Source organism: Equus przewalskii, chromosome 21 (genome assembly GCF_037783145.1).
Source record: "Equus przewalskii isolate Varuska chromosome 21, EquPr2, whole genome shotgun sequence".
In the NCBI taxonomy this organism is placed as follows: Eukaryota; Metazoa; Chordata; class Mammalia; order Perissodactyla; family Equidae; genus Equus; species Equus przewalskii.
Window position 1 is genome coordinate 18,935,988 of NC_091851.1, and position 15,230 is coordinate 18,951,217.

The following is a 15,230-nucleotide window of genomic DNA, read 5'->3' on the forward strand; positions in this document are numbered from 1 at the left end:
GCTTTTGGGAGAAGAAGGAAAAAAAAAAAGATTGGCAACAGATGTTAGCTCAGGTGCCAATCATTTTTTTTTTAAAAAAAGCTATTAAAAAAGTTGGATCTTCCCTGAGTAGCACACCCATCCTTAGGTTGTTCTCATAGCTCTCAAAGGGTATCTTTTGCCTTTGGAGATGATGTGATATCCTCATAACCATTCAAGGAAAGGCATAATAATGAGTGCCCACTACCACCATCATAGAATGATTATCTATTTAAAAGAAAACCATTTTGAGTAAATCACCTGAGCTGTGGGTCATTTTTCTTGTGTGACGTCTTCCCTACATGATTCTCTATTCCCTAGTTTGCATTTGAGGTAAATTTATCAAATCCTTACTTCTTGGACATTTTAGAGGTCATGCACACAGTCTGTGAATACTAGAAAATTAGGCCTCTTTCCAGTGTACATTTGTAGTCACTGTAAAGTCATTTTTTTCCCTTGAATTTGTTTTATTTATGGGTATAATCTCAGTGTAAAGTATATGGAATCATGTATACAAGGTGTCAATATTACCAAGATGTCTGTTTCTTCATATAATTGTCTTAGGAGCAGGGGAACTAAACTTCAAAAAATTTAGAGAAGGTAAGTATAATTCTTTATTTTGCATTTGTGGAAATTGAGTTTAGGAAATTGAGTAGAATGGACACATCATCCAGCTTCTGAGTGTGGGGAAAGAATGTCACCCTATCTGTTTGAGTCTAGAGCCATCATATTGTGATGCCCCTACTACTCCCAAAGACTTGAAGCTTCTGTTCCCCAAGCTACAAAAAATTACTTTGGAGCAACTTGACCCAGCTTCCTGCTACTCTCTGCAGATGCCATCAATTAAGGACCTTTCCAACTTTTAATGTGTAAAACAAACTCAAATATCTATGGACTGACTAGTCAGTAAATATATGTTCCTAACCCAGCTTCTGACAGGGCTGACGTTATCACAGGATCCATTCTTTGACTTCAAAAAATGAAGAGTGATGGGGAACACTTCGTATCTCGCTCTATGAGGCTGGTATTACCCTAATATCTAGAGCAAAGACGTCGCAAAAAAAGAAAACTCCAAACCAATATCCCTTATGAATATAGGTATAAAAATCCTCAACAAAATACAAGCAAACCAAATCCAGCAGTTTATAAAAAAGATTATATACCATACGCTAATGGAATTTATCCCAGGAATGCAAGATTGGTTCAACAAAGGAAAATCAGTCAATGTAATACACCCTGTTGAGAGAATAAAGGGGGGACACATGACCACCTCAACAGATGGAGAAAAAGCATTTGACAGAATTCAACATTCTTTTATGATAAAAACACTCAGCAAACTAGGAATAGAAGGGAACTTCCTCAACTTGACAATTTGGGCATCTATGAAAAACCCACAGCTAACATCATACTTAGTGGTGAAAGACTAAAAGCTCTTCCCCCTAAGATCAGGAACAAGACAAGGATGGGACTCTTATCACTTTATTCAATATTGTACTTGAGGGTCTAGCCAGAGCAGTTAGACAAGAAAAAGTAATAAAAGGCATCCAGATTAGAAAGGAAAAAGTAAAACTATATTTGCAGATGACGTGATTTTGTAAATACAGAAAACCCTAAAGAATCCACCAAAACTCATGAGAGCTAATATATGAGTTCAACACATTTCCAGGATACAAGATCAATATACAAAAATCAGCTGTATTTCTATGCACTGGCAATGAACAATCCAAAAATGAAATTAAGAAAACAATTCCATTTACAATAGCATCAAAAAGAATAAGATACCTAGGAATAAATTTGACAAAAGAAGCTCAAACTTGTATCCTGAAAACTACAAAACATCATTGAAAGATATTAAAGACCTAGATAAATGAAAAGACATCCCATGTTCTCGGTTTGAAAGACTTACTATTGTTAAAATGGAAGTATTCCCCAAAATATTTACAGAATCAACACAATCCCTATCAAAATCTCAGCTGCCTTTTTTTTTAAAAAAAAAAAAGAAATTGACAAGCAGATCCTAAAATTCACATGGAAATGCAAGGGACCCAGAAAAGCCAAAAACAATGTTGAAAAAGAAGAGAGTTGGGGGACTTCACACCTCTTAATTTCAGAACTTACCACAAAGCTACAGTATTTAAGACAGTGTGATACTGGCAGATGGATAGACATACAGATCAATGGAATAGAATTGAGAGTTCAGAAATAAATCTATACATTTATGGTCAACTGATTTTCAACAAAGGTGCCAAGACAAGTCAATGAGAAAAGAATAGTCTGTTCAACAAATGGTGCTGGGATAACTAGATATCCACATGCGAAAGAATGAAGTTGGAGCCCTGCTTCACACTGTTTACAAAAATTAATTTTAAAATGGATCAAAGACCTAAATGTAATGACTAAAATTACAAAACTCTTAGAAGTAAACCTAGATATAAATCTTCATGGCTTTTGATTAGACAGTGGTTTCTTAGATAGACAACTAGAGCACAAGCAACCAAAGAAAAAAATAGATAAGGTGAACTTCATCAAAGTTAAAAACTTTTATGCTTCAAAGAACATTATCAAGAAAGTAAAAAGACAACCCTGAGGGAGAAAATATTTGCAAATCTTATCTCTGATAAGAGTATAGTATCCAGAATATATGAACTCGCACAACTCAGTAATAAAATGCCTACAAAATAAAAAGATCTACAAATATTTTATCCCAGTCCTTTCAACCCAACAGAGACTTTTTCAAAATAAATTTTTTTAATTGGATGAAGTCCGATTTATCAATTTTTTTTCTTTGGTCACTTAGCTTTAGGGGTCATATCATGCTTTTGGTGCCTATGGATGTCCAATTGCTCCAATATCATTTGTTGAAAGGCTGTCCTTCCTCCATTGAAATGCTTTTGCACCTTTGTCAAAATCAGTTGGCTGTCTGATAAGGGATTTGTGTCTAGAATATATAAAGAACACTTACAACTCAATAATATAAACAAAAATAACCCAACTGAAAAATGGGCAAAGGATTTGAATAGACATTTCTCCAAAGAAGATAAACAAGTGGCAAATAAGCACAACATCATTAGTCATTAGAGCAATGCACATCAAAACCACAAGAAGATACCACTTTACACCATCTAGGATGTCTATAACCGAAAAAGACAGACAATAATAATGATCAGATATGGAGAAATTGGAACCCTTGTACACACCGGTGGAAATGTGAAGTGGAGCAGCCACTTTGGAAAACAGTTTAGTAGTTCCTCGAAAAGTTAAACATAGAGTTACCATATGACCCAGCAATTCTACTCCTAGGTTTATACCCCAAACAATTGAAAATTCAAACAGATGCTTGTACACCAGTGTTTAGAGCAACATGATTCACAATAGCCAAAAGGTCGAAACAACCCAATTGGCCATCAACAGATGAATGGATAAACAAATATGGGATATCCAAGTAATGGCATACTATTTAGCCATAAAAATGAAGGAAGTTTTGATTTGTGTTACAACATGGATAAACCTTGAAGGCATCATTCTATGTAAAAGAAGACAGACAGAAAAGACCACGTATTGTATGATGCCATTTCATGATTCCATTCTATTCTGGAAATGACCAGAAGAAAGAAATCCATCAAGACAGAAAGTTGATTAGTGGTTGCCAGGGACTGGGGAGAAGGTGGGATGGGGAGTGACTGCTTATGGGTGTGAGCTTTTGAGAGCAGGTGATGAAAATGTTCTGGAATTAGATAGTGGCGATGGTTGCACAACTCTTTGAATATACTAAAAACTGCTGAATCGTATAATTTAAAGAGGTGAATATTATGGTATGTAAATTTTATCTCCATTTTTAAAAAGGGAGGGGAAGTCACACTGGAGAAATAATCTGTTGTTGAAATACTGGAAAGTAAAGCTTATTTGCAAAATCTGATCTGTAAAGTTGTAAAATTAGTTTGACCCTTCAGGGAACTTCTAAGAAGTCAGAGCTGAGGCTTTTCTCTTCGTGATTGCCCTTGGCTTTTGGTTGCCTTTAGCAATTAAAATGTCAGAATTTGTCTTATTTTTTTTTTCAGGTGACTATGATTTTAGAATTTAAGAAGAACATAATAGCACACTATAACCATTAATGGTAACTCCATTTTCAAAAGGCTATAAATCTAATTTTGCCTGGAAAACTAAACAAATAAAAATGAGAGATTTGTCCAACTTCTTGCCATTTGGTAGGATCAACACTGAATCTCCAGAGGGCAGAGCCAGCAGCCCTGACCCTGTCTCAGGAGAAGGCTATGCTGGGAGAGAAGCTGGGTGTTACAAGGCCAGAGGGCCCGTTCACACAGTCTAAGAGGTGGAAACATCATTCCCCCTTTATAGAAGCTGAGGCCCAAAAGATCTCCCCAAGGCTGGAACTGCTAGTTTCTCATCTTTACTCCCAGCTTGTTCTCAGCCTACTTGCAGAAAACAAAACCAGGCTTGAAAATTGTGTTCCCATCACAACATTTAAACATGAATAAAAGCAACTGGTACTCGTAGACTGATTGCCTTACTGCCTCCTCAGCCGTGCCCCCCAGCCTGAGCTGATGACAGTCCTGTGAGGGAGGCAGGGCAGGTAGTGTTCTCATTTTACAGATGAAAGAATAGAGCTTAAGAGGCATCATGATAGCAGAGGTCACACAGCTAGTAGGTGTCTGAGCCAAGGCCAGCCGCCTGTCCTGCCTTCCTCCCTACTCTCCTGCTGTCTTGGCAGTAATGCTGAATCTGACAAGACAGTTATCCATTCTCCTCCTCCTGTGAAGATCCCATCTGCTGTATACACAAGGCCCTGAGAGCTCCCTGGAGAAGGGTGTTGGAAGACCAACATCCACAGAACTGGCCACGGGGCACCAAGAGCCACTTGTCCTTGTCACACAACCTAAGAAGACTGAATTACATGTTATAGGTTAAGAAACAGGTGCCAGGAAGGCCATGTCAGCAGTGTGGGCAAGAAACGTGATGGTTGAAACAGGATCTCTAGAAATGGACAGGGAAGCAAGCAAGGAGGAGTTCAGGCTTTGGGCAAGAGACAGAGTGGTACAGCAGTACATCGGTGCAACAGACCTGGGTCCCCAGCCAGGCCTGGCTACTCAGCAACTGCTTAGCCTCCAGCAACATGGTTACTGCTCTGAGCTTCTGTTTTCTCATCTGTAAAGTGGGTAAATGCAATGATACTTGGTGTCTCTGGGCACTGGTAAGTGCCCAAGAAGTAGTTGTTGGAACTTAGCATCTGGGTGTGGAGGAGAAGGCTCCACAAGAAGTGGAGCCAACTACCTGTCAGAGAGCACTCCTCGCCCTATCTGTACATAAGTTTAAATTCAGTGACCCTTGAATAACTTTTTATGTGACAAAGACAAGCACTGACAGAAGGACAGTGCCAAAGTGAGGGGCTCCATGTAAAAAGCATGTTACTGCAGACTGTGCTGTGGTTTATAGTTTGCTTGTTGTGAAAACTGGAGAATGGAGAGCCCCAGGGCCCACCCCAGCACATGAGCAGTCCCCTTCAGGAGCTGTGGTGCTGAGCAGAAAGTCAGCCCCTCAACACACCACAGGAAAATTACATTAGGTTCAGCCTATGTAGTGAGAATAAACCTAAGTCAGACTCTCTGACACTGAAGTAAAGGAAACTGCCTCTTACTTTCTTTCTTCTGTCTGCTCTCCATCTTGAAAACGTACGACAGGAAGAGTAGGAGACTTCGGAAGACCTCACCCTATTTGAGCCTATTTCTTTCACTTAACGAGTTGTGGGACATTGCAAGTCCCTTCAGATAGCTGGGCCTCAGGGGCCTGCACTTTACTTTGTGGCCCATGAAGAGTAGACAGTTTGCCTCAACTGTGAATTTGTCTTTCAGCTCTGTGCAGTGTGTCTAGAAGACTTCAAGCCTCGAGATGAGTTGGGGATTTGTCCATGTAAGCATGCCTTCCACAGAAAGTGAGTATTGGTGTGGAATTATTTAAGGGGACCTGAGTTTGAGGCACATCGACCAACTTACTTGTGGGCTTGGGCCAGTGCCAGACAAGCTTCATGGCTTCCTGACTGGTCTATAATGCAGAAAGCTGACAGCACACTACATGGTGTGTGTGTGTGTGTGTGTGTGCGCGCGCGTGCGTGCGTGCGTGTACGTGATGTCAGGAACATGACCACCACGGCAGTACTTCTTCGAGCAGAGAGCCAGATGAACCCATACCTCCTTGGAGCCCAGGCTATAAACAGCTATTTAACTAGAACTTTCCAATGACAGCTTCCATTCCTAAGAACTTATTTTAATCAAAACCTTAGTTATTTTAAATCAAAATAAAAGTCTGAATGTAAATGGTAGTGTGGGGCCATCTCCTCCTCGCTTCTCTTGCAATTTTGTGTTTTGTATTTCTATTAGAAAATTTTATTTCCCCTACTTCCCACCACCCTCCTCAGTGTACTTCATTCTTTAAGAAGTCATGGATGACTGAGTGTAGTATAGCATGCCGACTGTAGCTTCTTAGTATCACCGTTTGGAAGCTTGGAGGCCCTGGTTCCTCCAGAGGGAAAAATGTGTTCTCTACCTAGTGGTGGAGCTCCTCAAGACCTGGCTGTTGACACCAGCCCCTGGCTCTGGGCAACAAATGTGTTCAACATGTGAGGCAAGTGGGCAGGGAGTACCATGAGCATGGGACTGACATCTTCCCTCCTGTGGTGTTTCATTCTGCAGGTGCCTTATTAAGTGGCTGGAGGTTCGGAAAGTGTGTCCACTGTGCAACATGCCAGTTCTACAGCTCGCCCAGTTGCATAGTAAGCAGGACCGTGGACCCCCACAGGGGCCCCTACCCGGGGCAGAAAACATTGTATAGCTTACCACAAGGATCAAACTGTTGGGGGATCCAATGTCCATGTGGAGCCAGGAGGAACACAAGCGGTCTCTGTGTTGGCTGCTCTACCTGGGGCACCAGCTGCCACTTCCTTTGCCTCATGAAGAACTCTTGGGCCAGCTAAACTGGGAATCCAGACTTCTGGGTCTTGTGATAACCAAAGCACGCTGACACTACCCCATGCCAAGAGAAGAGGAGTGGATGAGCCTACAGGTTTGGCTCAAGAAACTTCATGAGGGTCTCTTGCTAACTCCATTGCACTCTGTCTCCCAGACACTTATCTCCATTTCAAGGTGAATCTTTATCAAGCAGAAGGGAAGATAAACACAAGTGTTAGAGAAGGGAACTGATGGCAGGTCTTTAAAGCCACCCCCCACCCTCTGGACAGATGAGCTTCTCTGCAGACCCTGCATGCCTTTGCAGTGCAAACCCTCCTGACAGCCCCTGAGCCAAGTACAACCAGCAGTTACCTCAGCCGAAGCATGACCGTTGCCAGTGGTTGGTGAGGCAGTGCCAACAAAGCTTTTCACTTTATGTTCCTTTGATAAGGCCACCTTGGAACCCAAGGGCTTTAGTTACAACAGAGCAGCAGTGCCCCTCGTCACTCCCTCTCCCTCAAGTTCACAACACTTGCTTAACAATTTACCTAAGCTGAAAACATTAGGTACACTTGGAAAGGCCTGGTCAGAAGCCATTTCCTCTTATTTCCCCCTCCTACTCACCAGAGAGGCACAGCCAAGCCACCTATCAGGAGCCCCAGCAGGGGGAGGGCCTCTGAGCCCATGCTGTCCCTGTGTGACCCAGGGGGCGTCAGGATGCTTCCCAGATCTTCACATACACAGTGTGGTTCCAGTGTAGCCGCTGGTCTTGCCCCACTGCTTTTGTGGGAGCCTCTGTGAGCCCCTCAGAGGCTCTGAAGAGGAGCATCTTTCTGAGAATGGCCACTCCTCCTGGCCTGCTGAGATAAGAGGAGGATGCTGACCCCCTTGCCTCTCCCCTTATTCCTTCTCTCTGTTCTCTTCCCTCTCTTGCCCTATCTCTGTTTCTACTTAAGAGAAAATGACTTTTAAAAATTTAAAGCATCCCAGATAAGATCCCTATGTAATTCTGAAGCCAGGGATCCACTTGAAATTGTAAATAGTTTCAGGAGGCTCCTGCAGGGCTGTTCACCCATTGGTGTGTGCCTCAGTATTCAGACTTGTGATAACTAATTGAAGGTGTCTAGAGGAGAGAAATGCATGCTGCTCTTTGGCTCTTCCTGTCCAACTTTTCTAGAAATGACTCAGAGTCCATTAGGATTCATGAATATTGTATAAATTAGCTGTATGAAGCAGCATTGGGTCAGATAGAGTTCTTTTCCACAGCCCTGCTCTCCACCTCCTTCCATGATAGGAGTAGACTCTTCATTGACAGCTTTGCCTCTGCTCCATCCCACAGGTATGAGTGGGGCAGTTTTTCATTGGAAATACGGTCTGCATGGTATGGAGGGAGGGTGGCGGAAGCTTTGCTACTCTGTTCATGGTATGTCTCCAGGAATTTTTTCTGGAATCTAGCCTCAGCCGTCTTAGAATGGGAAAGGGAACCTGTCCTTGACTCAGGTGGCTGGTGTCAGAAGAGGCGGAAAATTCCCATTAGTCTAGAAAAGTGCTGGGCAGAATCCACTTTGGAAAATTACAGATCTAGTTGGTCAGAATTGGCTGTTTCCCATGTGTGACCTATTCGTGGTATGCCAACTGGACTGCTTCTTAAACAGGGCAAGGGAAGTGTGGAATATTTTTCTATGAAAGCCTTAGCCTGCTTGGCGCCGTGGAAAGAACCATTTGTACACTCAACCTTTCACCCTCTGATTCTGCCTTCTCTACTTGTAGCACAATAGAGTGGAATGCTGCAGAACACTCGGTTTACAGTGAAATGTTTTCAGTAACCAGTGTCAGAAGTAGGCTTGCTTCTGACTATCCTCATTAATGGCCAACACTCAGCACTTTCCATGGCATGGCCTTGAGACAAAGGTCACCTTGTTGTTATGGGGTTCCAATAGGAAAGAGAATTTTTCCCCTCAAAGGAGGAATTCTTGTGCTCTATACTGCAAATTATTTTGACTCACAGCTCTTGTAGGATTTTAGCCTTTCAGTTGCAGCCTTTTTCTGTCCCTGTGCACCAGTACCAAGGAGAAAGACTCAGAAAGTCCCTGTATTTGTAGGGAGGCAAATTAATTCATTTCACTGTGTCACAGCTAAAGGCAAGCACTGGACCAGAGGTGCAGAGCCCAAATAGTGCTGGCCATTACAAGAAAGCTCGAGAATGCTGTGCACCATTGTAGGTCTGCTTTGCCTCACGAGGTACCACTAACATGACCCCAACACTTGTGAATTTGGGAGGCTTTTTAAAATGCAGCTCTTCTGCTAAGGTCAGGCTGGACACTGGGGTGGTGACTGGTGGCTCTGCTCATAGTCATCTCCTGTTTCTTGACTTGGTGTCCTACTGCAGCATGGCCAGTGTCACTCAGCAGTAGTTCCTGTGACTCTTAGCAACAACCTGAATGTGTTTGCATCCCACATCTGGGTCCTCCTCCAGAACTTCCCTGTGCTGCACCGCTGTAACTGCAGTTGGTCAGAGTTTAATTTACATCTTCCTTTAATTCTGATGAAAATCAGTTTTGTGTGAAGGACAAGGTTAAAATCTCCATCACGAATTTTTTTGAAAAAAAGAGGTAAGGATCCCTTAATACTCTTGGCTCAGGCCTCACAGTGAGACCACTGAGGCCGCCCTGTCTGCATCTGTCTCCATGAGTTGTTGGTGACCTTTTGTTAATCTGTAGACACGTGAGGACTCGGGTCTGCTCTTGGGCCAGTGGCTGGTGGCATGGTGATTTTTTTTACTTTGTCTTAATGTTTCTTAAGCAGCTCAAAGATTAGGTGTTATTTGTGTGCTGTGGGTTAGTAGAGCAGAACTCAGCCCCAACTGGACTCCACAGGTGGCTGAATCATTATCCAGTTGTTGCCAAGGGTACAGCTGAATTCACCTGGCTTTAGAAACGGAACAAAACCAGCCTGACTTGATTTCTGGTTGAACAGGCATAAGACATTAATAGTTGTCATCTGCCACTTTTTTTTGCCAGTGTTATTTGGTTAGGCCCACCTCTGGCAGGTAAAGTCCTTGTAGCCAGTGCTCACCTAGGCAGAGAGCAGGACAAATCAGAAATGGCCAGATGGGAGCAGGTGGCCCCTGGGAAAGTCTGGCCTAAGGGATACAGGACCTCCCACCATTGCCAAATAGTCTGCTCTTGACAAGTCTTGACAAACGAAGATCATTTTCCCCAGTGCCAAGCCCCTCAGATCCATCAGAGGAAGACCTTGAGCCCTGTCCCTTTCCACAGCCCCACTCCAAAGCCTGTCATCTCCATGGTCTGATCCTGCTTTGCTAAGCTATACTGAATGACTGTAGTAGTTATTTTTCTGAGAGACTTTCTGGGAATTATACACACTGGGAGGCATCCCCAGAGCTCTGGACAGAAAAAGTGCTGAGAGGGATTTGAGTCCCCTCTTGCCACTCACCAGCCACGTGCCTTTCTGCAAGTTAGCCTCTCAACGCCTGATTCCTTATCTGCCACCCAGGGATTGTAGTAACCGTGTCCTTGCCAGCTCTTGTGAGGATTAGCCACCATGTCCATGGCAGGCAGTAGGCCTGGGGTCCTGAGAGCTGCTGATACTGGGTAACATCATGTCACACGGGGCTCCTCTGTTGTCCTGGTAGAACAGAACCACAGCATGAGCCTCCCAAGGCGCAGGGGCTCTCCCTGGGGTCCAGGTTCACCTGGCTCCCTTTTCCTCTCCTGGTCTTCCCTAGTCATCTCCATCTACCTTTGCCCAAAGTGTTCCCCAATTTGTTGCTCAGTGCTGAATATTCCTTTAACTTTTTGAATAGGTAATCCCTTCATATGGTTCACAAATCATAAACAGTTAGTCTTCCCTTGCATCCTTGACCTCCAGCAAGCTCAGCTTCTCCCTGCTTGAACACCCACTTTAAATTCATTCCTTATGTATCCTTCGAGATCATTTATGCACATACAAGCAGATACACACACGGGTGTGTGTGTATATGTGCATGTATGTATGTGTGTGTGTGTGTGTGTATACTTCTCCTCTTTTACTTGTGATACCAGACAAGTATATTCAAGGAGCATTCCTCTTCATGTAGGAAGAACCATCCCCAGAAGTCAGAGTATCTGTAAAAGGTGAGCCCAGAATTGGGGGTGTTTCACAATCACATTCCTTTTGAATAAGGCATATTTGTTACTGATTGCAGTATAGTGGAAGTCTACTTTTCTATACAAATCAGAAACTGCAATCCCTCCTGACCCTCAGATGCCCAGGTAATACACGAGCACAATCAGTTTCCAGGCTGGCTTTCTAAGCAGGCTCTGTAGCTGGGAGCAGCAGTGCAGGCTTCATCCACATCCGGCAGCTTTTGCAGGGGCCTGGACAAGCTGCCTCCCAACCCCCCGCAATCTTGGCCAGTTCCAAGTGAGGCTCAAGCATTCTGCAGGGATGTCTGGCCACAAATGTCATGGTTTCTTAGGTGAACTCCTGTGTTTCTGAGGCAGGAGTTTGAGAAGCAGCAGCAGCTGAAGGCTGAGGCATCCTTCTATTTTGTGGGACAGACGTTGCTAAGAGGTCAGTCTCCTCGGAATGTCCATGTTCAGAGTTCAAGGATCTGCTCCCTTGCCCTCCCCACTCTTTATGCACACACTAAAAAGAAAATGCTTCCCAGAGAATTTTCTCCTACTGGAACACTTTTTCCATCCAACAGAAATTACCCCACCAGTAATCTTTTAAAAAATCTTTTCTTCTAAATTCATTTTTGCCCCTGCATGAGCGGAAAGTTAAAGCTGCTTCCTCCAGGCACCCCTGGGGAGAGGGGCATGGACTCACACCTCTCGGTCCTCATCCACCTCCCTGGTGTCCTGCCACCCAGGGCAGAAGCCTAGGGCTTCCCCTGGATTAAATGTGCGGTTTGGGCCCCTGACCTGAAACTTGAATTATATGTGAAACTCCACCCTTCTGTCACTTGATCTCGGGCCCTGGGTTAATGTGTCTCTCACATTAGCTCTTATATTTCTTGAGTAAAGGAGATGAATGAACGTGTCTAAATTCTGGTGACATTTGCAATTAATAACTGGAAAATGCTGTCATGGTTCTTTGGTAGATTAATGAAGGATCCCACGTGCCATGGAATGTGTTCCCATGAGTGGAAATATCAGGAGGAAAGAGGGGCTTGTTCACCAAATCTGTCATTTTTCCAGTTCAGCTTTAGAGCCCAAATTGTTGCAAGATGCAAACAGTTTTACCCCACTTTTAGACCAAGCATCAGCGTTCTTGGTTTACCAATCCAGTGCTCACTTCCATGGCTATGGGATCAGGAAGATAACCTCCTTGCTCCAAGGACATGGACCTAGAACCTGGGTCCCTCCCGTGTCAAGGGACGTGTCTGTATTTCATGAAGCTCCCTCAGCTCCCTGTGCCAGTACAAGCCTGCCAGATCTGCATCTTAGGCCATCTGCGCAGTCCCTCCCCTCCCAGGCCCTGCTAGAGCTGGTGGGCAGATAGGTCCAGTGTCAGAAGTCCTTCCTGCTGACAGCCCGGTCTTCCAAGAGAGTGTTCCCAGTAACTGTTGTCTCTGGGCCTCTTGACAGATCATTGCCAGGAAGGAGGGAATTTTAGTCTTGTAGTTTAGTCCATTGGGGTTTATTCACTAGATATTGTATAACTCCCTCAAAAAAATGTTTATGAAATGCTGAGCCTCAGGTTTCATAGACGTGTTTGTACACTAAGAATTCTGCAGCAGAATATTTTTAAACATTCGCAGTTTTTTGTAAGCTATATTTTTGTATATTTAATTGCTATTTTAAAATTTTAATGCATTTTGCTAATTACTCTTGTTTAAAAAATAAAACATGCATGTAATTGACTGAAACAAATGTAAATAAAAAGCAGATTTTGAAAACACTTCATGTTGTGTATGTACCCTTTAACTCAGAGGGCCTGTAGTCACCCACACTCCATTTAAGGCTGTGCAGCAGGAGTTGAAAAGTCAAGATGATTGATTGTGATGAAGGAGCTTCTGGCCTGTCCCTTCCAGTGGCACAGGTGGGGTGTAGGTCAGCATTTATGAGGACAGCACCAGGCCACAGCAAGGGAGGAGGAAGAAAGGCCAAGGCCCTACCAGCCACCCTGGCCTCAGCTCTGCAGGTGGGAGCTGAACACAGACGAGCAGTCTCCCACATGTGGACACTGGTGCTCAGGGCAGCCAAAGTGACAGAACCAGCCCACACCCTACTCCTCTAGCGATATCCCAGGGCTGGAAATACCAACTATTCTGACAGAAGGAGAAAAAACATCTCTTGGTCCCAAGTCATCCTGTGGCAGCCAGTTTCTCCTCACCACCTCTCACTAGGCCCTCTGCAGGTCAGCTTCTGCCCCATGGCTTCAGGGAAACTGCTCCCTCCAAGGCCATCCATGAGCCTACAGCCAAATCTGGGCCACCTCATAAACCTCTTAATGCAGGAGCCTGGAGAGCTCCCCTCCCCTCAGTCTCCTGAGCAAGAGGCCCCCACCAGTCCCTCCTCTGACCACGCTTCAGTTTTCTTTGTGGCCTTTTCCTTCTCTGACCATCACTTGTTATTCTCACTCTACCTTGGTATTCACTAAATTCACACCTATTTGCACATCATTCTCAAGTCTGTTATCTCCAGCCCAAATATCCAGTTGCCTATTTGGTATCCAAGTCATGAAGTCCAAAACCAAGGCTCCCCGCCAAGCCAGGTGCCCTCACAGGACCTCCTTCCCCCATATCCAACCTCCACATCCCAACAGAGCCCACTAAGCAAGCATCTCTCTCCACCTGACTATCGCTCCGTTTTTGGTTTAGGCTACTCCATTCTCACCTGGACCGTCATCACAGCCACCCCTCCCCCACTGCCTCTAGAGGGGAGCATGGGTGGCACCCTCGGGCTACCACTTGGAGGGCAGACCTAGAGGGACAACTGCTGAGACAGGGCAGTGTCTTACATCAGGATGGTGGCAGTGATGACTGGAGATTGGTTTACATGCATCTTACAAGCTGGAGGTACTGAAGTGGTGGTAACTGGGAGAAGATGCCAGCGGAGGTTCAGGAAGAGGATGTGGACATTTCTGTGTAGAGATGGCCTTGGAGATACCCAAGTGGAGAGAGAGGAAGGCAGTCAGTGCCTTGGGGCTGCAGCTCAGAGGGCAGAAATTGGGCCAGGCATGCTACCTCGGAAATCAGTCAAGGTGAGTGCTGATGACTGCTTAAAGAGCTCCAGGACCGCACCTGAGGGCTGGCAATATGTGTCTTCAGAGGATATGCTAGTAGAGACAGAAGTGGCCTGGAAGGCAGAAGGAAAAGCAAGAGGGATCTGCTGTGTTAGAACTGAGAGAGAGACATGAAACATCCACTAGATTTAGTAACGAGATTCACTGGTGACCTTATCAAGAACTGTCCCATGGAGGGATAGTGTGGGCTGAGCACAGAGCCCTAAGTGAGGTCACAAAGCGGGAAGGGAAGCCGTGGGGCCCCAGAGGTGGGAGGGATTGCAAGGCAGGAGGGGGCTCTGACCAGTTCTAGCTGTGTGACCTCAGGCAGGTTTCCTCCTCTAAGTTGTGGTGATGATAAGGGCTGCAGGAAATGACCCATGTAAAGCACACACCTCGTGAGCACAGCAAGTTTAGGGTGAGCACGGGGACCAATAGCACGGGGCTGCGCCTGCATGGGGAGGGCTCGCTCCTGCTCCCTCCCTCCTCTGCCTTCTCAATAGGCCTGGGGATCACTGCCCAGAGGAAGTGGGGAGGAGGGCCTGGGGCACCAGAGGCTATGGTATCAGTGAGCCCACGAGCGGGGAGGTGGCATTGTTTTGCTGGCTGTAGGAGAAAGGTGGGACCACCAAGCCTGGGTCTGGAAGGGGCCCAGGGTAGAGGACAGGATTGGAGGCGGCTCAGGCAGGGCCAGGAAGGGAGACAGCAGAGACAGCAGCAAGGACAACAATCACTACCCAAGGACCGCGATTCCCATCCCCCCAGCCTCCCTCCAGCTCTGCGGCCTGCGCAAGGCCAGCAGGACCCACAGCCCAAAAGCGCCTGCGATCGCCCTCGGGAAATGGCCGCTCCCTTCCTGGAAGGCAGCCTAGGCCACGCGCCTCTGCTGCCCCCACGCGGCCCCCAGCGCAGGCGTCGAGGGAGCCGAGCCGACCTAGGAGTGGCGCGCTGTGCCCCCAGCCCCTCCTGCGCCCTTCCTCCCTTGGAACCTTCCCTGCAGGTCTGGTGTCCGCGCTTCGC

The 15,230-nt window shown here is 45.5% G+C and overlaps 1 protein-coding gene across 4 annotated transcripts in view; it reads left to right on the forward strand.

Moving 5' to 3' along the window:
• Positions 1-12,884, forward strand: part of RNF24 (ring finger protein 24) — a 72,502-nt gene extending 59,618 nt beyond the window's left edge. For 2 of the 4 annotated variants that reach the window (XM_070587922.1, XM_008533582.2), the window contains exons 5-6: positions 5,886-5,965; positions 6,723-12,884. In XM_070587922.1, the coding sequence (XP_070444023.1) occupies positions 5,886-5,965; positions 6,723-6,861 (219 nt within the window). In that variant the 3' untranslated portion in view covers positions 6,862-12,884. The remainder of the gene's footprint in view (positions 1-5,885; positions 5,966-6,722) is intronic. The other 2 variants (XM_070587921.1, XM_070587920.1) reach the window with 1 other exon arrangement.
• Positions 12,885-15,230: the final 2,346 nt, after the last annotated feature.